General features: G+C 36.7%; 1 protein-coding gene across 10 annotated transcripts in view; it reads right to left on the reverse strand.

Annotated features, from left to right (window-relative positions):
* KIAA0825 (KIAA0825 ortholog) overlaps nt 1–24,720 on the reverse strand; it is a 252,673-nt gene that overhangs the window by 172,644 nt on the left and 55,309 nt on the right. For all 10 annotated transcript variants that reach the window (XM_075526449.1, XM_075526455.1, XM_075526453.1 and 7 more), the window contains one exon: nt 3,723–3,893. In XM_075526449.1, the coding sequence (XP_075382564.1) occupies nt 3,723–3,893 (171 nt within the window). The remainder of the gene's footprint in view (nt 1–3,722; nt 3,894–24,720) is intronic.

The raw sequence follows: 24,720 nt of genomic DNA on the forward strand, positions 1-24,720 counted from the left end.
CATAGAATTTTTTTCAATCTATGCAAAACAATTTGGGAAAATGAAGATTCTGAATATATTCCAGAAGATGCCGGATACAGAACTCTCAAAGTGAACTCAGACGACTATCCATATCACCTAAAAAAACTCTCTACATCCTTCTCCCTACAGAGTTCACTCTGGTTCACTGCTTCCTTTGGTGCTATTGTCTGCCATGGGGTTACCATCAGAGAACACTGGTAGGCAGTACTTCCCTCTAACATCTATTTTCAACCACCTAAATTGGTCTTCATAGGATTCCATTGTGCACACTGCAAAGAAACTTGTCTTGTTGCCAGCTAGAACTGTGAACTACATGTCTTTCTTTTCTTCACTGTTCTTTTTTTGGTTCACAAGCAACCTCCTACCAAAAGCAGAATCCGCAGAAGAGACTACATCCAAGCGATAATGCAATGAAAAAGTATGAAGAGAAGCCCAGGTGGCCACCTTGCAAATTTCCAATGTGGAAGCCTTCGACCTCTCCGCCCAAGAAGCAGCTATAGTCCTAGTGTAATGAGCTTTACAAACCCTGGGAGCCTCTTTACCCTTAACTACATACGCCTCCCTAATACAATCCCTTAACCATCTAGCTAAGGAACTCTTAGAAGCCATTTGACCCCTCTTAAGACCCCCTAAGAGTACAAACAATCTGTCAGAAGATATGAAATCTTTGATTCTTCTGTGATAAACCCTAAGTGTTCTTCTTACATCCAATTTATGCAGCCATTGCTCTTTGTCATTGCTGGGTTTAGGGAAAAATGAGGGCCAAGAAACCGTCTGGTTTAGTTAAAACTCAGAAGCCATCTTTGGGACAAAAAAAAATTTAAAAAGAGGAACCATCCAAAGAACTACTTTGTTTCTGATGGAACTTTACACGTTCTATATATCAAGATTGAAGTACTATGGGATATGCTGAGCAAAAATCAACTAAAACTGCCATTGAAACAGCTATACACATAAACACAACACTTGACACAAGCACATGAAAAATCATTATTTTTGTTGCATCTCTGCATGAGTTACACAGATAAAAGGGCTCCCGTGAATACTAAAAGCAACCAAAAAGAAACAGAAGCAAGTGCAAGGTTCCAATCTAAGTGATGCCTAGGGAAACTTTAGCTCACTTGGATACTAGCCTACCTTTTATGAATTGGCCAGCTTCCCTTAATTTACCAGCAGTACTACTTGCAGAGGACTGATACTTCAGATATTCCTCCACTGCACTGACTGCAGGGTAGTTTGGATACACCCAACCTAGCTTTAAACCAGTGAGAGAGAGGACAGGTAACTGTCTAGCAACAGCAGCACACGGTTCAATCTGGGCTAATTTGCTCTGCTGCTTAGGCTGGTTCTGCAGCTTGTGCTGCATTGTAAACCTGATACTGGTACCTGAGTTAATTTAAAGCTGCTTTGGACAGATCTGCACTCTATAATCCGTTAAATTACACAAGATTTCTACTAAGAAGGCTTCTAAATAAGTACAGAAGATAGCCATTATATTTTCTAGTCAGATATTATAATGCGTTCTGATGAAAATAAAGCAAGGATTCTAATAAATCCTTCTTACCAAAACTCAGCCTTCATTAGTGGAAAAAATAAGATTGTCAGCCCAAAATAGGACATTAACAGAGAAAATCTTAAATCCCTTTTGGTACTTAACAGAACCTGGAACTACTGGGAACATAGCTCTCATTCTCCCATATCAAATCATCTTTCACTTCATCACTACAACTGAGATTTCTGACAATATGAAGTGAAAATAACACCAATGAACCCTTCTTCTAGCCACGCTTTTTAAAAAATTTCTCTGGCCATGCCTTCTCTTCAGGTATTCTCGCGAAACTGATATAACTGAGCAAAGTTTTGTGAATAAAACCACCTGATCAGAACAGCAACACTAAAAACAAAGGTATGTCTGATGACTTCACTAACATCACCTGTAAAAGATTTACTTTCACCTGTGTTTTGGGGTAAAAGTGATTTTATGTTTTCTTTAGAACAGGCCTTCTACCCAGAAGACTGTGCCCTACAACACGATCTAGTAATATTCCCCATTCAGATTTGATTAAGTAGAGGTACCATTTAAGAATCTACTTGCTATAGACATGATTAATCTAAAAGAATATTCCTCAAAGAAGGCGGTTTAACACACTTTTGAGGAACAGTTCTGAATGTAATTAAGCTTGGAGAAATGCCTGCAGGATAAAGTCCTAAATACACTTCCTGGAAAGTAAAATATTTCTTGTTAACGTTGCAGTCATTAAGTTCTCTGAAGTATTGGAGATCACATGTCGTAGAGTTTAGTTAGTTAAACATGTCAAATAAATTTCCCGTTCAAGAGTTTTTCAATTTTTTTTACACTTTAGCACAGAATATACAAATAAAAAGAACACTTAAAATTACCCTTACTGAATGTATATCCTATCCTCCACATTACCCCTATAAGAAGTTTACTGTAACACCTATTTTAGGATCAAGGCCATAAAAAGTAACACATAGCATATAATAGCTTAACATTTCTTGAGAACTAGTAAAACTGAAAGATTAAAGGAGGCAGAAATACATTGAAACCAATAACAAAAACGGAACCTGAATGCAAATTTTATTTGAGCTTTGATGTATATTCTAAAAATACATAGGTTAACCTGTATTTCTTTATTTCAGAATGTCAGTATTTCAGGTGAAGAATCCATCAACAAAATGTGTGCCTCAGAACTCTTATTTCATCTTTTTTTTTAAATTTTTTATCAATTTAGCATTCCAAGACCACATTCCCAAAACACCTTTCTTCTCCGCCTGCAGCTTGACTACAGAGATACTGAATATTTGACTCCACCTATCCTCTCTCCCTAAGCAGCCTGGCCTCATTTCTGGTCTGATCCTTTCCTGCAATATAATCAAAGCTCTTGAAACCACTTGCTCTCTGGTGACCTGGAATCCCTCTACTGGCAGAAATAGCAGAGTAGAAGAACATTTATGAGCATACTGTGACCTGGACAGTGTTATTCACCTGAATTTTCAGGATTTCAGGTTCTCCTCATATGACATGAATGCAATTAGATGAAAAAGAGCGTGAGCTTGGAATCTAAAGCAAATGCAAACTTGAGTCTTGATTGTGAAGCAGTTTACTTTCTGATGTAGAGCCTACTTCTATAAAATACCCACTGGAGCCAGTGGGATAAGTGTGATAGTAAACACAGTACATATTAGTAAATGTTTGTGAGATCAATAGTTTAAGCAGGACTATATACTAAAACATTTAGTTGCCATGTATACTAAGATCAATTAGTTGTTCAAGTCAGTGTTTTTCTCTCTTGAAAAGGCAGCTTTCAAAGACAAGTTCAGAAACAGTCACAGTTTCAAAGAATTCAGACTCCTTGTATTGTTTTGTCCTATATGAAACACAGGATTTTACAGATAACTCAATAGGAGCTATTATGTTACATTGTGTGATAAGTTTTTCATTATGATTCTCCATCAGTAACTAGTGTACATCACATCTTTACACACAACTATCAGTTCTTTTGCACAAGTCGTTGTGCTCAAATGTAAATCCGCATATTTCAAAGAGATTTTCAGTGCATATGGTAATAAACTTGTTTATAAAATATGATTAAATAAATTAGGTAATTAATGTTGCAAATCATACAAAATTATCCTTTTGCACAAAGTAGAATCAATAAATAAGGAAAAGCATTCATTACCTTGAACATTCTTACTCTTCTCCGTAAATGAAGGCACCAACAGAATTTCTGCAGAGAGCTCTTCAATTTTTTCTTCCATTAATAAAAAGAGTTTGATAAGTTGAGAAAGACATTTGAGTTGATATAATGTTAAGCAGAAGTTCCTTCCTTTTTTCTGGTATTCTTGGGAGGCTGTTCAAGTAAAATCATAAAATACCTTTTATTATTGCTTAAAAAATGGTCCTGCAAAACCGATTATGTAAGGAAGTCTAATATATCAAGTAATTTCATTTTTATCATAGCATAATGCATCTTTTACTCACTATAAAATACTGTTACATTAGTTCTTCCTAAATCTTTGGCATTTCTCAACTATCTGGGAAGTTACAACTGAATTCCAGGTTTTGTTATTCATTAACTAGGATTTTTTTCCAACCAATAGATCTACTCAGAAACCTTCTCACCCATGTTTTACAGAAAAACCACTGTGTTGCAAAAACTGATTGAACAAAAGAAAAAAAACCACGTCATTACTATTTTTTAATGGTTTGGGACATCACATCACTACACTGTCACTCTGCAAGTCACCTTGTCTGTTTAACAACCTGCTAGCACAATACAGTTGATGAATATGACATTTGAGTGAAAAGAAACATCAATCTAACACTCCACAACTTTAAATATGTGGGGTTTGAAAACAAGTGAGACTGTCAGTGAACAAATATCAGCAAGTATTATACCTATAAGCATTTGGTATTTAAAAGATGAAACTGAACATTTTATTTTGAAAGGTTAACACTTGTAATCATAACATATAATCATGTCACATCAACCAGGGAACTCTGATTTGAGCACAGTCAGACTTAAAAAGACTGTGAGCTGTTTCCAATTCAGTATTACCAAGCCACATGGTTTTAAGTATTTTAATTTTATAACTTCTTTAAATGTAACAAATTTGCACTTCTATGCAAATTGCGGTGAGCTGATACTATGTTCCTGTGCAGTTCTGTTGCAGATGTAACATCAGCAGAACAGTTTATGTAGAAAGTGTCAGAGTGAGAGCCAGAGTAGTTTGAAAGGGAAACTCTGAAAGACAAAAACAAATAGAAATTGATTGAAATGTACCTTTAGGTGTCAAAACTCTCTTACCTTTGCAATTTTGAAGTACTCAGTACCTCCCTTTTTCCATAAAGTTCCTACATATTTTTTTAGGTATTCACAAATCACTTTTAAATAGACATAGATCTAAGTAGCAGAGCTGAGCTCTGAATACAAATTCCCTAATTTGCTACTCCAGTTTTGCAGCCTCAGAGATTGAACTGTGAGTTTTGCATCCACATCTGAATTTCCTCAAAGTTCCAAACAGATGTAGTCATGCTAGTCCCTTGCATTTCTAAGAATGGCAAAAGAAAGTGTTATGTGTAATTGCCCCTGTTAGTGCCTTTTCTCTCTGAATAACAAGTAAATAATATCTGTGTCACTGGATTTCCAATTTTAAGTCTTAAACTTCCAAAAAAAGACATTCTGGTATTCAGAGATTTTTTTTCCTTTACCTGAAAACTAGATAATATAAACTGAGTTTAACTGGCATGAAATGACTGCCTGAGTCTGCAGACAGACAGAAATAACAGATCCAAGATGTAAGAACCACAAATCACATCATAAAAATCAATGGAATGTTAGTTCCGTCTCCTATAATTTGAAAACTTTGTGATGCTCCTGCCCCCTCTCTTAAGGAACAAAGAAACCTTCCAATTGTTTGATCGCCCCAAGCAATATTGTCCTCAGTAGACTGAAAGGAAGTGGACCTAGAAGCCAAAGGTATACCACAATAATGTTGGAATATATTACCAAACTCAGAAAAAAAATAAAAACTTTTATTTTTACTTTCAATGACCATTCCAAGTTAATTTCAGCTGGAAGCCAAAGATAGTAAGTTCAAAGAGCCCTCTTTTTTCATGCTATTAAGAAGTTGAGAGAACACTTTAATATATGACAAAGCATATTATAGTATATGCAACTGAACACTTACATGACCATCAGAGCAAAGGCTTACTATTTAGTATTACATACGTTCTACAAATGTCTAGAAAAGCCCTTCAGACTTTTAGGTTTTGAAGTATAGACAAACTTCTAGATGCTTGAAGGTAGTGAAGAATATTGGGTTAATGTCATGGCTGACATAAAACTTTGATACAAAATTAAGAAATAAATGGAGATCAGCGTAGAGGAAATTCTGTCTTTGATAAAAAGGCACAAACATAAGCCCCTTCATCTGATAAGCAGCCAGCCCTCACAGTCAAGAGGAAAGGAGGTAAGAGAACAGTGGTTTAACTGCACTCATGAAGGCCTGAAGCACGAACTTGAAATCCCTCTAATCAGGTTTGCAACTCATCAGAAACCTATAAACTATGGGCAGTGAGAACATGGCGATCCAATTCAACATAAAGTGATGTGCAAACCCCTGCGACCAGAAGGTGGTCAAGATAAAGGCATCAGAAAACAGAATGGAAAGATGTGATCACCATGTAACAAGTATTATTTTCCTAGAATTGCTGACACTAGGGGAAGCAGGCTAAACAATCATCTTGCATCAAAGCTGTAAGGCAGAGAAGGCATCACATGACCCAGATCCTAAGACTTCTCTGGAAGGAGAAAAAGAACCAACCAACTAAATAAACAAACAAACACCTATATGGGATTTATAGAGAGCTCCATATACTACGGGTAACCCATTCTTAAATTTCCTTTTGTCCTCTCTCTTTTAGGCTTTGTTGTGATAAAGAAAATGTAATGTGACTTACATTTGACATGAAAGTATACCAAAGATCCAGATGCGACAGAGACTCACACATCACTTACACAAGCTTTTTGTAACAACACTGTGGATGGGTCAAGCCACATACTCTCACATCAGCAATCAGCACAAATCATGCTGATGTGTCATTGAACCTGGCTATCAGCCAAAATTGATGGTAACAATGCAACAGGTATTTGAAAGGACAAGTGCTGGCCCAGTAACAGCTCTCAACTGCTGACCTGCACAGCTCACATAAAGTTACGTGTTATTTTGCACAGCTCACAGGATTTTAAGGCTCTTGACTCACAGCAGTAATCTTTGAACTACTCACCTGAGTTATCCAGAACCATCACTGCAAGGCACTTTTCCATCTCATTTTACTCAGAAACCATCGGTCTTACTGAAGAGTCCAGTCTCTACAACTGCAGAAGCATAAGCATGCCAGAAACACAGACACAGACTGATTCTTATGTAAGATTGGTGCTATTTCTTGTGGGTTTGGATAAAAAAAGCATGTTATTGGATAGTCCAACTTTTGGAAGAAGTTAGCTTGAACCTCAACTCTGCTTGTATCATCCACAGCAATTTGGAAGAACTGGACAGCACCAACCACCAGAAGTTAATATCCTTTCACATGTGGTCATTTCCATGTCCACAGTTGTATTGTCTCCCAGAAATGACAACTCATTTTTTTAGCGCCTGATGGCGAAATAGTGTGCACACGCCTGAGTATCCCAAGTTTGATTGAAAGATCTTATATACAACCCAGAATGTCAGGTTTCAGAATACTGATGGCAGCATTCAACTTTGAACACCACTGACCAGGCTGCTTGAATGAGCACATCATAGTCCATTTTTTAGCAGAGGGGAATGAAAAGGCATTTCTTCTCAGACATTCACCTGATTGGACAACCACAGGACAGAAACATTTAAGAACCATGTAACAGCAAACAGTTAAGCAGCCAATGCAATACCATAGAGAAGATGTGGAAACAGATTTATAAGTCTTGTAGAAGACTGTCATGAAGAGTACAGGCCTCCATGTGGACAGATGTGAATAGACATGAGGTTTCACTGTGATATTACATGTTCAACAAAGTCTTAGTGTCATGAACCTGTCTGGAGGAAAATCAGCCTTACTCACAGAGTAGTGTATGAAAAAAACTCTGAAAAAGTTAATGAAGGGATCATGACTTATGATGTTAGGTCAGAGAACTCGCATAACTCATTTACCCAGGTGACATTGTACAGAAAGAGAGACATCCCTCCGTGATGAAAATGACCTAAAGCTGTTGACAGCACCCATGACAATTCACAGAGGACCATGCACAGGGTGACCAGAAATACATGAAGCTGATCTCCACTAGCCACGAATCAGAGTTAGCAATGGCATTCCAGTCCAATTGCAGAATAGAAGGAAGCATGTAGTAAGTTACATGGCACAAACCAATTTCCTTCCTGAACTGCCTGCAGTTTGCTACTATCATTCTTCTAAATTTGATTTTTTCTGCATGTCTGAGTTTAATTCATGTAGTCCTTGTACAAGGAAATAGCTGCAGCACAATCTTTAGCTACAGGCATACAGGAACAGGACCTCCATAGTGTCTCCTAACAACAGGACACGTTGACCTCCTGTTAAAGCATTACCTTGTGAGAAGAATTTCTGAAAAGGGACAGAAGGGCTGGTGCAGAGGCTACAGAGAGGCAAAGTGGATCATACAGCCATTGACAATGTGCTAATGAGCCGATTTTGCAAATATTGCTCTAAATAGAGGTGAGGTCAGGAGCAAAGCAAATAGAGAGAGTAAGAAAAGGTTCTGAGCTCCTGAACATAGCTTCAGGTTTCCTTCTGTGCAGAACAAGAATCACAAAAATACTGCTGTACAAAACCGTTGCCTATACTGATGATTTCTGAACTGCTCTGGAGGCCAAATCTGCCAGCATAAAAATCCTAAACCAGTATGATGAGCTATCTTTAGGCACAACAAAAAAGATCCCAACCAAGCACAGCGTCAGGGAGCACCGAAGGCTCGCTGCTCTCTGAGGGACAGAGAGTAGAGCATGATGATATGGCCATCAGGACAGGTTCCTCGCCAGCCAGGGCCCTATCCTGCAGTCCCTAAGCAAGGCAAGCAGGGCAGACCCAGAGATGATAGTCAGGTTTCAACCAAGGGTCGAGATCATCAGCCAAGTTCATGGTGATGACACAAATCTGAGGTCAAGCCAGAAGTTAATTCACAGCTTGGAGTCAGGATCAGGTCTGGTGAAGGTAACCAAGAGTCAGACACAGTTCAGTGATCATTAGGCAGGACCATGGTGATAAGGCAGGTCCAAGCTCAAGCCAGGAAGCCTGAATCAATGGGGTGCATGGCCAGTCACAGACATGGCTGTGGTGGAGATGGACATCACAAGACCTGTGATGTAGCTCAAGCATGGACTGAAGACCCAGGACTCAGCTGAAATAGGTCTCTTGGGCAGGCTATAGTGGAGGCCCCAGAAGAGGCTGGTCAGGGCCATTAAGGCCCATTAGTGCACCCAGGCCTTTGTTGCATAGCCTTTAAGGAACTTCAGTTTTCAGACTAAAACCATAGAAGAACAGGTCATTTCTGGAAAACTGACCTTCTGCTTCACCAAGGATAGCATAATTATTTTGCTAAGAGGAAAGAAGAGAAAGTACTTTAGGCTTCTGCTATCTAGACTGTGGTCCTTTCTGAGCAGTAGAGGGGAGAAGAGGTGGAGAAGACAAAGATTTTACTTGAATTAACTTGAACCTGCACTGCATTTATTTAGAGTAAGTAAATAAATCTTGATGGTTCATTACATGAAACTGGAAGGAAGCAAAGGAATAAGCTCAAAACTTTCATCCTCTTAACATCCCTACATTTAGAAAATCTCTACTATTGACTTCCTATGACAGAGACGCAAAGGGGGCATAAAGGGTACTTCATTTCCTCTGGCATGCTGATTTACCATCCCAACCATCAAATGACAGGCAGCAGGAGTCTGCCACCCAAACATGGTGACTCTTAGAGAGCTTTGCTTATAGAAAAAGAAGCCCCAGGCAAAACTAATATTTAATGTCTATCAAATTGTGCAAGGTTTGCCAGACTATGCTGGTGCTAAGGTAGCTGATGCAGTCATACAGCACCAGAGAAACTGGGGGCACTTATTCTCAAGTTTGGCCTTTCACTTTAGCAGAGTGGACTGAAGCTGAAGAAATTTTCCTAAGATCTAAAGGACATGCCACACTTGTTGAAGAATGAAGTAGTCCATTTTACCAGAGACCATTTAGCTGGTTATATCTGGACAGAAGCATACTATTAGTCTTCAGGAGGTAAGAATGAGCACTCTGACCCAGGTGATCAACCATCCTGCTAAACTAGGGGTTAGAGACGGACTACACTAGATCTCAAGTTTCTGTTCAGATCTCATCCAAGCCTCATGACATCAAAAAAGTGACAAAGTCCTTTCCAAAGCAGCAGGAAAGCCTCAAATGGTGGCAAGTCTAAGGATGAAATATGGCCATGGTAGACATTACACACCTGAGGAGAGGCCCTGAGTGAAGGCATCAATGCCACAGCCATAAGTAATAAAAGCTATTCACTGGTGGGGGAGGTGGGGGGGAAGGCCTGGTAATAAAAAATGTAAAAATACATGAAACAAGCAGAATACTCCAGGTCTCATATCCTCCAAATTAAGATGGTGTTATGATAAACATCCATCAATAATAAAGCACAAAACAAGTCTGATCTACTTTTTTATACAGCCTTTCAAAACAATCTAAGCTTCTGTTCTATCCCTGCCTATTATGCAACCTAAATACTAATTTAGTTCTCAAAATTCTCATAAAGGTGTTCTAATACCTTAACATAAAATCCATGGGTCTTGCATTCTTCAACATACAATTAATCCAGGTTCTTAGGTAAATTTAAGCCAGTACAGTTCTACCATCCATACGGAAAAACTTTTCAGTTGCATTTTCAAATGTTCTAAACCCAAATGAGTTTACTCAGCTGTTGTATAATTTAGAACAGAAGATCCACTCTAACCCAGGTTATGGGTCGTTGTCCCCTATGCTAATTTGCTGAAACACTCAAAACCTTAAATTCTTGCAACATCGTCCCACAATTTCTTGCTTTTCTCCCTCCTTCCTCAGACTGGAAAATTCTTTTGCAATTGGAGGAGCTATACAGAAAAGATTACAAAAGAACCTAGATAGAGCGAGCATAGGTAACATTCAGAAACAAATTTCCGCTGAAACAGTCAAGAATCAGTAATGCACATAGAGTTTTGCTGTTTCATTGCACAAATGATGACATTTGGTTAACAGTAAATATTTAGATTCAGATGCTGATAATTCGAGATGAGCACGTAGTACAAACACACCCTACAAAATGTAAGCACTCTCGTAATTTTCAACAACCAGGTTTAGTGATAAACTTATGAAAAACATTAACTAGAAAACGGCAAAAATGGCATTTGTTTTCATGCAGATGAAGTTACACACACACACACAATTCAGTTAGCTATTTATTTCGACTTTTGATAGCATTCTAAGGCCTCAGAACTTCTAAACTGCAGATAAGCATGCTGCCCTAAATTATTTTTATTCTTATATCTTAGGCTTGAAATGCTAGACTGAAAACAATTTTAATCTAACTAGCTGGCAAACCACTCTTTCTACCAACAAACTATAAAAATGCATGACTCAACACTTTTCATGGAGTATGAAAAACACGACACTCCAAACAAGTAAACGGTAACTTTACTTAAGTTTTTAATATAAAATCCTGAGAACAGAGACTAATAGAAAATGATTTTCACCTAGACTAATTATAAGAAATGGTAGTGCAAAATATATATAATTTGAAAAATTACAAGCACCTCAAATAGGGGTGGCTAAGAAATGAGAGAGTTTCTATATATCATAAACATAAGAGCATAACACTGTAAGAATAGCTATGCTGGGTTCAGCTCCAGAGTCTTTTATCCCAGTACCCTGGCCTTGGACAGCGACTGAAAGAGGAAGACTGTGCTGGTTTTGGCTGGGATAGAGTTAATTTTCTTTATAGTAGCTAGTATGGGGCTATGTTTTGGATTTGTGCCGAAAACAGTGTTGATGATAACACACTGAAGTTTTAGTTGTTGCTAAGTAATGTTTACACTGGCCAAGGACTTTTCAGCTTCCCCTGCTCTGCCAGGTGCAGAAGAAGCTGGGAGGGGGCACAGCTGGGACAGCTGACCCCAACTGCCCAAAGGGCTATTCCACACCATATGGCGTCATGCTCAGCATATAGAGCTGGGGAAGAAGGAGGAAGGGGGGACATTCGGAGTGATGGCGTTTGTCTTCCCAAGTCACCATTAGGCGTGCTGGAGCCCTGCTTTCCTGGAGATGGCTGAACACCTGCCTGCCCATGGGAAGCAGTGAAGGAATTCCCTGCTTTGCTTTGCTTGCGTGCGCGGCTTTTGCTTTCCCTGTTAAACTGCCTTTATCTCAGCCCACGAGTCTTCTCACTTTTACCCTTCCGATTCTCTCCCCCAAACCAGCAGGGGGGAGTGAGCGAGCGGCTGGGGGGGGCTTGGTTGATGGCTGGGGTTAAACCACAACAAAGACTACATAAAAATATAACAAGAAAACCATATACAATGTTTTTTCCTCAGAGCTTACCTAACTCTTGACTACTTGTATTTGGGCAGCTTCCACAGACAGACATGGCATACATTAATAATCTGTAGTGCGTTTCTATTTCATCAATTTCTCCAGTTACCCTTTCATCCCACATAAATTTTTACCATCCATAATGTTTTGTGGAAAGAAGTTCCACACTTTACCTACTCTGGGTTAACAAATATATCATTTTGTTTGCTTGAATATTTCATCTTCTAGCGTCACCTGATGCCAACTAGTTTTAAGAATCAGTCAACTACTGTTACCTGTTCATTTTTCTAATGCCTCCGTTCAATTTACAGACATCTATTATATCCTACCATCTTAATTTTGTTTTCAAACTGAAGAATTGTAGCTTGCTTATTTCTCCTTATATGGAAGCTGTTCTACATTTTTTATCACCTTGTTTCCCTTCTTTAAGTCTTTTCGGCTTTTTTCTACATCAACAACTAAAAGATATGCCTATATAGGATACAGTCTAGTGAAACAGACAGTATCAATACCGTAAAAAGAGACACATAGGGATTACTAGTGAAATCATGGACAACTTTGCAACACTAACAGTTAAATTAATACCTCATCTTCTAATAAGATAAATTAAATACGTTATAGAGGTAATTCTACTCAATATTAATTCTAACAAAAAATCAGCATGTCATTCAAATGTCAAGGTTAAATTCAGTGTGGACGCAATATATCTCAAACACTGAATCTCAGTCTTCTTTTCCATATTTGTATAGAAAGATATTTTCTGCAAAGTAATTTGACCACTTGGGAGCTCTTAGGAATAAAACAAGATGGTATTAGAGAATTTCACTTCACCAGTGATGAAGCTGAGAAGTATCCACGCAAATTCTAAGCCAGCTAATAACTTAATTAAAGCATTTTTCAAGCAGCATAGAGCAAAAGACACACATTCAATAAAGTTCTTGATCATTGCACCTGAGCTTCTCCTAAATTCAGTAGCAAGATATCTGCCTTTACCTTACCACTTAAAAAGATTTGCCCTCATCTCTAAAAATGAAGCAGCATGAGAAATAAGGCTGTTCTAGATTGAAATGACCTGCGTACACCTGCTAACCTGTGATTTTATAGCAAGTTTCAAAAGCGGTACTTTCCTCAAAGCTGTACCTCTTGAAACCATTAAATAAAGTGTTTCCAATGTCCTTGGTTATAGCCTAGAAGCATTTAAAATCTCAAAAGGCATAAGAAAATATGCATATAAATGAATCCCATAACTGTAACGTAACTTTTGTGATTTTTTTTCTTTCTTTTTTTTTTTTTTAATGAGCGTGGCACCTTATATCTTTTAAACAATGTGGCATTCACAATATCTTAAAAAACTGAATGGCTAATTCTGATCATTTCAACCCATCCAGGGATGTGACACAGTAAAGTGTGGTGCAGAAATCCCTGCATCATAAGTGAGCTGGCTGTGGATGTTCAAGAATAGCTACACTATGACAGCGTTGCTCTCAGATTAATTAGCATTACTACTCAGTGTTCAGAGCCACATGGCTAAACTGCTTCTGAGACTCATGATGGAATCCTTGGAAAGCAACCTGATGACTGTCTTCTTCAGTGATTACAGTGGGGATTTCTCCCTCAGCAGGAACCAAGGGTTTAAAACCCTTTTAATCAATTTTACTATAAAATACCTTCCCAATACATTAAATATCATTCCCCTGCCCCCATTTATAAGGCTTAATTTCATATAAGATAGATCTACAATATTGTTCTACAAGGGACACAAGAAAGCGATGTCAGGGATTTCATCCAATAAAGCTATATGAGGAAGAAAATCGAAAAAGAAAAAGTGTAATATTAAACTTAAAATCTAACTACAACCTGCGTATAAATAATAAAGCCTTTTCATAAATGGAACTAACATTTTGTTAAAATCTGAAAAGAAATAGCCTAATAAAGCAACAGAAACTCAGCTACTGATAGTCACTGTGTATAGGGATATTTCAAGGGGTAAATTTTCAAAGCAGTGCACAGGGAGTTACATACATAAATTCCATTAACAATAATGTGTTCCTCAGCTCTCAGCGATATTAACTTTTAAGTGATGCTATAACTATTATAACAATCTTGCATTTATGACAGCATTCATCTGCACACTATCACCTAAACAGAGCTTGTATATAAACTGTATTACTCTTTCACTTGTGTTTAGTAATGATATATTCAATTTTTATGGACATCTGCTCACAGTTTTCTCAAACTGCATGTTGGTGTATGTTTTTTAATGTAACTGCTAGGTTTAAATAATTAGTATTGCTGGATATAATCACTAATTTCCTCATACTGTAAGAGGCAACTTAATATTTCTGCATAGCAGATGTAATACACAATATTACACAGAACTAAATTATTACAAACAGTGCCAGCAGTTTTCTATACACAGTACTTAAGATAATTATAAAAAATCATCTTCATTACTGCATGCTAGCATTTTTTTAACAGTTTAATTTGGATAGGTTACAAGACACATTCAAATCACACAGATACAATTACTGCAAACCGAAGAAGCTATAAAATATTCCCAACCAAATCCCTTTGACCCTGTTAATGTCTGTTCCTTGTTAATCTAAGGCAAACATTGTTTGTAGCGTGCATTTGTTATGGAATATGAAAAAAAAGAAAGGAAATCCCTTAACAGTTGTTATTGATTCCAGCATTTACCGACTGAAAGTTAAGTGCCGTTTACAAAACAGAACAGATGCAGATGCTGACAAAAAGGTAAACAATTGTTGCATGGCTTACTGCCAGATTCTAAGCCAATATATTAAACTCCAAGTGAAGCACATTTCCCCTATAGATTGCACTTATTGCCACTTCATTTCCTATGTGCTCTGTCTCTCTATTGCTGTGCCTGGCACTAAGCTATTTTCAGTTCTTTGGTGACCCCTGAGGCCTAGTGCTACCTCACATAGCCATTAGTGAAGGGAATTGCATGTGTCTGACATGGCCTGAAACCAATTATTTGATATTTTCTTCAGAATGATGCCCAACTCTTTTGGGAATGAGCAATCATGAAATAATTTACCTCCTGATTTAATTTTTTCCTGCACAAATTAGTTGTAGCCTGAGCTAGCTATACACAGCTGCCTGTGATGTATCTCTGTCTTATCAAGATTCTACTTGAAATGATGAAAAAGGGAAGGGGGGAGGAGAGTTGAATAGAATAGGTTGGGGAATCCTGCTTTAAAAAGGCATTGACAAGTTTATCAGATATACTGATCACATGTACTCTCTGCTGATTGAAACTGACAGACCCATAAAGAATTATCAGTGCAGCAAAGGAAACCACATGGATGCAAACTGTTATCTGAGTGTTTAAGCTTTTTTAAACACCTGTCTTGCTTTGCAGCTCCCTGTTAGTTCCAGTGAAACCCAGGGGTGCCAGGGGAATCTGATAAAGCAGCTTATGCAAACAGACAACACGTTGGCTTATTTTTGTCCCTTTTTTAAAAAAAATGGTCACAGATCTAAAGATAGCAAACATTTTCTTCTTAGGCATCACCGTTAACTCATGACTTTTGTAAGTGCTTACACTATACATCCATACTGTGCATGTGTCAAAAAAATGCAGTGAAGTAAGGGATCTCAAGTTATGTATAAACATAGTAAGCATGTATAAATTTGCATATATTTAATCAAGACAGTGTGTCTGTCATAGAAGGAGATATGTCACTGCCAGCTATTAAACAACCTCAGTGAAGACTACACTAATCTTTTGAAAGAGGTTCACTATACATGAAATTTTAATCAAATCCATAATGTCTTCCCAGTTAAATGAGATGAGTTTTCACCTCATCGTGAAGGCTGATTCCGTATCAGGTTGCTAGATGTTTGCTACCAAATGCTTAAGACCCTTGTTAACACTGCGTGTATAGGTCTGTCAAAATTAAATCTTTGCCTGAAATCATGTTCACCGACCAACTGATGAAAGAATAGACCAGTTCTGGAAACACAGGCTGCAGAGCAAGGACATCTGATCATGCTCTGACACCAAATTTATGTAGTAATCTTGAGCAAATCGTCCAACCAGTCTGACTCCTTGACAGCATAGCGCTACTTTACAACTCTGTTAAATAAATTGCAGAGACTTCCCCAAGTGCTCTGAGGATGAAGTCCCCTGTAATATGTTTAATAAAACTACTTTCTACACAGGTACCTATCTCAGCTTGCTCTGAAACCAGAGACTCAACCTGCTCCTTAATTTTCAAAAACACGCGCATCTTCTAATAAATTACAAGACATTCCGATTATACACTGCAATTTCTGGTATACAGTGACATTTTAAAGAATTCAAATGTAAACTAATTAGTTTTAATTCAGAGACTAATTAATTAATGATGGGTCCATTTAAGGAATTTAGCAGCTCGTATCCAATCATTTTCTGATAATTATCCTAATAATGAAATAGCAGACATACTTTAAACTTCCCTTCAATGAAAATGGTCAGAAAACTTGTATATAGACTATATTTGCAGTTGTTTATAGCACTTATGGGGGTTTTTTTAGGCGCTGTTCTGTAATTGACAATTTCTTCTGAAGTAGTGACTATAAGCAAACAGTACTCTTCAGAAAAATGCAAGAATTATCCTATGACAAAATGCTACTCTCTGTAATATTTCTCAGTAGGACTGAAACCATATTCTGGCCTTACCAATGACAGAAACTGGTTCCACACACATTTTTTGAAATTTCTTGCCTACACTGTGGGCTAAGGGAGTCATTGCATTCCCTGAAGTCTTCACACACATGCACAGAAAACGCTAAAGTAGAGGGTTTGAAGAAAGCATAAAAACTGCGGGAACCTGTAGTAAACTGGAGATAACACCTATTTTGAAACAGAGGAGTCCTTGAAGAACTCTAAGAAGTTGATCTTCTTCTTCAGTCTTCGCTGAAAGAGAATGAAGTACTGCCAGGTCTGTCAAGCTTTCTCATGAATTCTAACTTTGATAGGACTTGCATATGTTTCCCTGTAAACCATGTAAAACACTTGGCTGACAAAAGAAAATTGTAATTTGTATTTGAAAACACAGTAATTAACATACTTATTTTAATCAGATTGCAATTTCTTTAATGCTTGCAAATATAAAAATGTCTCCTAGCTTCATTTCTATCCTCTGCATTTGCTTTCACTGTGGAATGGTGGGGTGTCTCACAGATTGCTTCATTACATGCATCAGACCCACTCTATTAAAATTAGTTTGTTAGGAACTTTCAACCAATCAGGAATTTCTATCAAGTGTTCATCATTCCTTTGTGTAGTCTACACATGAGATTATGTGTTTCCTTAAATAATAGATTAAAGTGCCTCTGTCACTTTTGCTTCTCTTGCTCCTTGGAATTTCCAAGATATAACAGAGGCAGATAGTGACAGCTTTTGTTCTAATAAGAGAAAACACTCAAAAAATTACCTATAAAGCTGGAGTCAATACTCATATTTCTGTTTCCTACCTCTTTATATTTCAAAACCCTAGTTAGGCAAAGTCACCACACAGTTCTCATGGTTACTTTTACAAGGAATATAAAAATCAGAAATAAGTCTAGGCATACAGAAGAAAGGGCGGACTGCCATTTAAGAACTTCTAGAGAAATAAATTTGGAAATTCATAACCTTTTAACAAATATTTTGTATAAAGGCTATAATATTCTCTGTGTTATAAATGAAGAATTAATCATACATCGGCACAGATGTACACATATAGGTTCCTACTTACTGAACTGAGACTACACTCTTAAAACACCTCTTTATAGATGAGCTGATAGTACCATGTGTAACAGAACACCTAATTTCTGTGTTATGGAAATTGCTGGACTTTCCTAGCACATCAACAGCAAGTCAATACACCGTCCCTTGTACTTAAATACAAAAATTTGGATCTTAGCCAGAGGATGATCAGTGCATGAATCTACTGAGAAAAAGGAAGCTCTTCTTGAAAGTCTGAGACCAATAACTGATCCAATTCCAGACAGTCCCCAGTGTTTAGGGGTACTAAAAATCTCCAGAGCACTAACTACTAAATTTCTAACTAAGAAGTTGGACTGGGTTATAACCATCCTTATTCTCCCTAGATCAGACAGACAGGAATATCTCCATTGCCTTGCTATATTCAGTGAATGTAGTGAAAAGTATTATAAAACAACTGAAAGCTTTGTTTTTCAAAAACTCAGTAGCCCCTTGATTGAAGATGGAGGTTTTTTTAAATTTCTAAGCCTAAGGCACAGTGAAAAGGAGATTCATGTTCTAATTTAGCATGTAATATCCAACTTGTGGATATGTCACACCGCCAATTTAAACACATATAATTTTTTGCAAAACAAACTATTGTACTAAAATAATTTTGCCCTTTTAAAGTTAAATTTGCCTTCCGAATACACATTTTGTGACAGAAGAGGTTCTCTGTCCTGACATAAATCACAGCCAGGACCATCTAATTAACTTGTGATTACATGATGGTAGATGCATATCTTGAAAAGACACCTATAACAACTTTGTTTTCAATCAATACTGCAGGAGCCTCTTTAAAAGACATTTTTTAAGTCTTATCTGCCATAGTGCTACACACTTTTCTTCATACAGGCCTATATTCTGAAGTAAAAGAGAGCCTAGTTTAGTAATTCTCTCTCAGATTTCGTCACTTTTTATTATTAAACAGAATACTACAGTATATAAATCTCAAACTGACCTCTGACCACTCACAAAGTTTCAGACTGGAGAGTAAATCACTTTCATCCTTTAAACTTGGGAGGAGAATGCAATAATTAGAGGGCATAGTGAGTTAAATGCTCTCTTCATGCTGAGGAAGAACACGCAGGTGTGCTGAGAGAGCAAAAAGGAAGATAATTAGTTGGTGTTTGCTAATTGCGGACATTTTGAAAGCAAAAAAAATACCAAGAATGGAATTATGCCCCTTTCAACCTCTACAGAATTCAGAAAACAGAATCAAGTTCCTGTTGGAAAAGATGAAGTGGAAGAACTTCATTAGGTCACAACAGTCTAAAAAAATATAACCCAAAAGAACATCAAGAATTTCATGTTTAAAAACATAAATAATTTGAAAAGTAAAGTTAGTGTTTACTTATCTTATTGAATAAACAACATGGTAATAAAATTCTGGAATGGGCATCTTTTCAATATGACAAAGAGTCAATAATGAGATTTCACTGTCTGTCTTCATATTATGGGCTTAATAAGTAATTTCAAGCAACTGCTCTAAAAGAAGGAAGGTATTCAGGCATGCTACCAGCTTTGAAATTCTGTCAGTTCAATTGACATTTCAGTAACTTAGATACTGTTATCTTACCCCCTACTAGAAGCTTAAAAAGTAACAAGCTTAATGCTTTTGTAATCTTTACGAAAATGTCATTCTCTCACTAGAAAATACATTCGTGGTCCTAGGGTATTACGCTTATATGGCCTTTAAAAGAGTACCTCCTTTTTTATTAAAACTTCAACTCTGTATGTTCAAACAGATGGTTTTATTTTCTCCTCAGTTCTACTCATATTTCCATTTAATATAATTGTGCAGTAGAAATCAAATACAATACTTGCAATGATAAGAAATAAATAATATGTGACAAAGAGGCTATGAAACACATTATTTCCTATATTAAATGCAAAGACATTTATTTTGTTTCCCCTGAGTAATAGGATCTTGTTTTGGCTGTCAAAATTTTATAGGCTTCCTAAGGAACAAAGACAACTGCAGAAATCTGCATCATATCTGTATGTCCACTGGTTTTCAATTTTAACTTCCTGTTATAAATTCCCACCCACACTGTTTGCTCCATTATTTTAAACAGGTGACAACTAAACCTACTGAATATCTCAATCTTGATTGGTTCATAACACAAAATTAGGAATCTCTGGTATTTATAAAGTAAAAAATCTAATGACGACATCTGCATTTTTACTCAATCAATATGTATTACCCACGTCATTTTTGCTGATGTTCTCATGTTTTCTGTGAAGTTTATATATGCATAAGAGAGAAGTGCTATGGTTTTACTTGATACATGTTACTTCCCCATCTTTCACGGGTGGAAACTGCAGGATTTTTCACTCCACCTGTGTAAGATATGGGCAAGATTGTGCCAGACATCACCATGGGCAGAGCAGCTCAAGGAGTCAGTAGTTGCAAATCCTGTTTGCATACAGGTAGCATTCTTTCCAGCAACTGCTCCATATCTTGCTTTCTGCAGGCCCCTAAAGCCCTGTTCCTATAAAAGCTATGTTACCAGGCTCTCTGCAGAGTGACAGAGCAGAAATAGAAGAGAGAAGGAGATGCCAAGCAGGCAGAAACGTAATGGAAGCACATCAGCTACTGCTGTTGTGCAGAAACAGAAACAAAACCAGCATGTCCATCAGAAGGGATGAACAGGTTGTTGTGGGCCTGCTGGAGTAAGAAAAAAGAGAAGGATGTGCAAGGAAGCAAGGACGGTGAAGTTCCAGTTTCTGTTATCATTCCTTTATTTTTGTCCTTATAATGTCTAAAAGTCACTACAATAGGTATGTAGGTCTTGAAATATTTTAAAGCTTAAATTAATGAAAAAAAAACTTTAAATAAGCCTCCATAATTAAGTTTCAAAATTACGTATTTCTAAAACGTTTGGCCCTTACCAACACATTATAGATATAATTGAAAACTTGCTTGTATTAATGCAAGGATCTGGGCAATATAATGACCTTCAACTGCTGAGGCAGGATGTGATACTGGATATTATAATCTGTAATCCATATGGGCTACTTTACATTAGCATGCCTTACCAGCACTTCAGAAAGATGCAACAGGACTTTCTAGGACAGAACAGTAGTAAGCCAAGTGACTGAGACACCTTCCCCCTTCCTCCTAATACTTCTGAAAAGCCAGACTTTAACAATGGACTACAGATAAGAAAACATGATGGAAAAGCAATTGTAACTACAACATAAATATTGTAGATTATCTGCTATAGATTGTAATTGGGACAGAAATCGCAAAAAAGGTGCAAAGACATAAATATTAATTACATGAAACCAAGTCTGGGGATTCTTTAATTTCCAGATATAAATGGGAGAATAAATTATACTAAAGTTATTGAGTCCTAATTATTCCCAGACATGAACAACTGTTTTTTCATCATGCAACCAGTAGGTATCAATGCTATTTTAGGCATATTTTTGATAGATAAGATGAAGATCATAGAAGATGGGTTGTAGGCAATAATCGTGACTCAAGACATCACAAACCGACTGAATTCAAATTAAATGGAAGGATAAAAGCAAGTCTGAAACTAAGGTTCTTTATTTCAAAGGGAGGAAATGATAAACTAGGGGAAATAAAGCCATGTGCACATGAATGTAGAGGAGAAATCAAATCTAAGTCAAATGTGCAAAACCCAAAACTCGTATTTCAAGTTAGCTGGACAGCGAATTGCTGGGAATATGTAAGGATAAGTGACCTCAAAATAGATTTTCCTTACCAAGTACTTTCATTCAATGACCCAAAGTTACCTTCATTTCAACAAGTTACTCCAAAGCCTGTTTCTTTTCTTGCTCTCAACTCCACTGCACAAATGCAGCTCCTCTAAACAATACTGAGTCCTTCTATTCAAGTTTAGATATATGCCATATTCACATTAAGTGTTCCATGAACACAATATATTCCTTAGGAACTCATGAATATTTAAAGATAGTAAATTAAAAATATCAGAATTTACATCACAGTTTGCATTTGACTGAATCTTTAGAATAGAATGGAAGTTGGTCATATTCTGGAGAAAGAAAAGAGAGAGGAAGCCTGCTAGAAATGTAAGTAAGAGGATGGTATACTGGCGTAAAAGTGTAAAATATGAATATTAAAATACATCAGTGAAGGTGATTTAGTTACTTTGTAGCTAAAAATGTACTTAGACAAATCTACATGACTTCAGTTTACCTCCACTCTGCCATAGTATTTTCTTAAAAATAATCAACTACTGATTTTGATGAACACACTATGTATTGCCTCAGATTTTAAAAACAAATTTCATTTAAGATTTTTAAAGTTATTATATAAATATACTAAAAATAAATTTTATTGGCAAATACCATTAGATTTGAGAGCCTATTTAAGGGTCTCTGGCAAGTTTGTGACTAAATGAACATATTAAGCTAATGAATTTGAATATGTCACAAGAAATAAAACTCAAACCTCTAATCTCTGTTTAGTTTTAACCATAGGAAATTTAAAAATAGGCTAATTAGTCTACACATGTATTTACACTCTCTCTGTGTATATATATAAAAATATATAAATAAAAGCAAATAAAACCTTCCGCTAATACATAAAATGTGTATAATTTCATGGTTTTTAAGTTTCTTTGGCTGATGTCTTATCACTTATAAGAGTAGCTGTTTCTTCATATAAAAGAGATGAAGGATTAAGATAGGCTAGTAATGCCTGATTAAACTAGCTTAACATTTTTATAAACAAAGGAACACGAAAAAGGTTCAAAAGGTAGAAGTACAATCCACATTTAATAGACTTACTGCAAATAATTTCTGAGAAATCACATTGGAAATTGAAGCAAAAAATCAGAAGAGATAAGCTAAAAACCAGCTGTCTGCATGATTCTTTCCATGCTAAGTATGTTAACAGATACATAACGTTTTTAGTATTTTTTAAAATCCTGTAACATTAAATAAACTTTTGAAACACACATATGATTAATATGATAGAAAGGCTGAAACAACATCTTACAAAATTCCAAACAACATCTTACAACATCAAAAAATATTGCAGGTGGGGTGGGAAACATTCCTTGGATATTATTTTAGCAGATTGGAAACATCGATGACGTGCTCAGAGTACACAGAGAAATTACGACCCATGCTAGATAAAAACCTATTACAATAATGTAGCCCAAATAATAATGGCTGAATCCTGCACTATTAAAGGTAATAAGAGTCAGTGATTTAACTGGGAACAGGATCAAGTTATAACATAAAACCACCTGCCTTCACTAGAGTTGACAATCAAAGATGCCAAGTTCCAAAGAATTTGCCTCTTTTCACATACTATTTTTCCAGCTTCTCTCTCAAACCATGCTCATCTTCAATCCTGATAAACGGATACAATCTCATTACAGTACTTGACAAATAACTGTTCTAATACAGCATGAAAACAAAAATGTTAATTCCTTACTTCACAAATAGATTGTTATATATGAAATATTTTAAAGATTTATAACTCTGTTAAAGCTTGTTATAGACTACCTATATTTTCCTGACAGAAATAGGCCATCTATATAAAGTTTTCTGAGGTTCTAGCATTGTTTCATTATTTTCTGCTATTCTTTCCTCTCCTATATAGTAGGATCAATTACAGCAGTTCTTATGAAAAAAAAAAAAAAAAAACCAAACCAAAAACCAAACAACAAACCAAAAACTACATTTCCCTGAGGGTGGACTAAGTAAACACAAACCCTTTTTTCACCTCTGGGATAACAGTCCCAATTGAATGCCCTAGATTAAATTCTTTCACTGTTCTGAAATGTGCTGGTTTGGTGGTTCCCAGAGGGCAGAAGCAACATGCATCAAAAAATAAGAAACACATTGGTATAACTGTCTTTCAGCTAAGAAAAAAAATATCCCTCCCTTTCTCCTCTTCCCTCCATACTCTAGCATGCCTTTTTTTGATACTCAGCAAACTGGGTATCACTGTCAAGGCAACCTATTAAAGTTGTCTTTTAACTTAACCTATGTATAAATACAGACTTCCACTCTCAATTGTGGGAGGGCAGCAAAGGTATCAGAATTTAATAAGAGTTCCAAGCAGGAAAAGCCACTTGACACTAAAAACTTCTCTACCGTTATAAACTTCCCAAAATAGTTATTCTGTAGATTTTTTTCCAGAATAGTTATTTCAGTGTGAACTGCCTTGTGAACAGTAATTCCAAAGGAAAAGTGCCTTCTCCTGACTTAGTGTGGTACAAATGTAGTATATTCAAACACTTAGAAGACAGAAATCTCTTTCCAGAAAAGACTTCACATATGAGCTCACATAAAATTAACTATTCAATAACAGTTGTTTTGGTAATGAAACAAGTAAACATTCTGCTTGAGTTGATTAATAGTACCAAATAACAGGCTATGACATCTCAACAAAATGGAAAAAAAAAATCCTATGTAACTTCACAACCCTGACCCTCTATTTTGCTCTAGCCTGCTGACTTCACTATTGTCGCTTTATTGTTTGGCTGCCTCCAGTCTATAACCACAGATAATCTAGAACAGTCTGATTCTGCAGAAAACTAGTAAGACAGACTGCAGGCAAATCAATGTTTGCCTCCCATACCAACCTCTTGAAGTAAAATAATATGAAGTACTATACGGTTGTCATGGTTTAACCCCAGCCGGCAACTAAGCCCCCCTCCTAGCCGCTTGTTCACTCTCCCCCGGCTGGGATGGTGGAGAGAATGGGAAGGGTAAAAGTGAGAAAACTCGTGGGTTGAGATAAAGGCACTTTAATAGGGAAAGCAAAAGCCGTGCACACAAGCAAAGCAAAGCA

Source organism: Mycteria americana, chromosome Z (assembly GCF_035582795.1).
Source record: "Mycteria americana isolate JAX WOST 10 ecotype Jacksonville Zoo and Gardens chromosome Z, USCA_MyAme_1.0, whole genome shotgun sequence".
Taxonomy (NCBI): Eukaryota; Metazoa; Chordata; class Aves; order Ciconiiformes; family Ciconiidae; genus Mycteria; species Mycteria americana.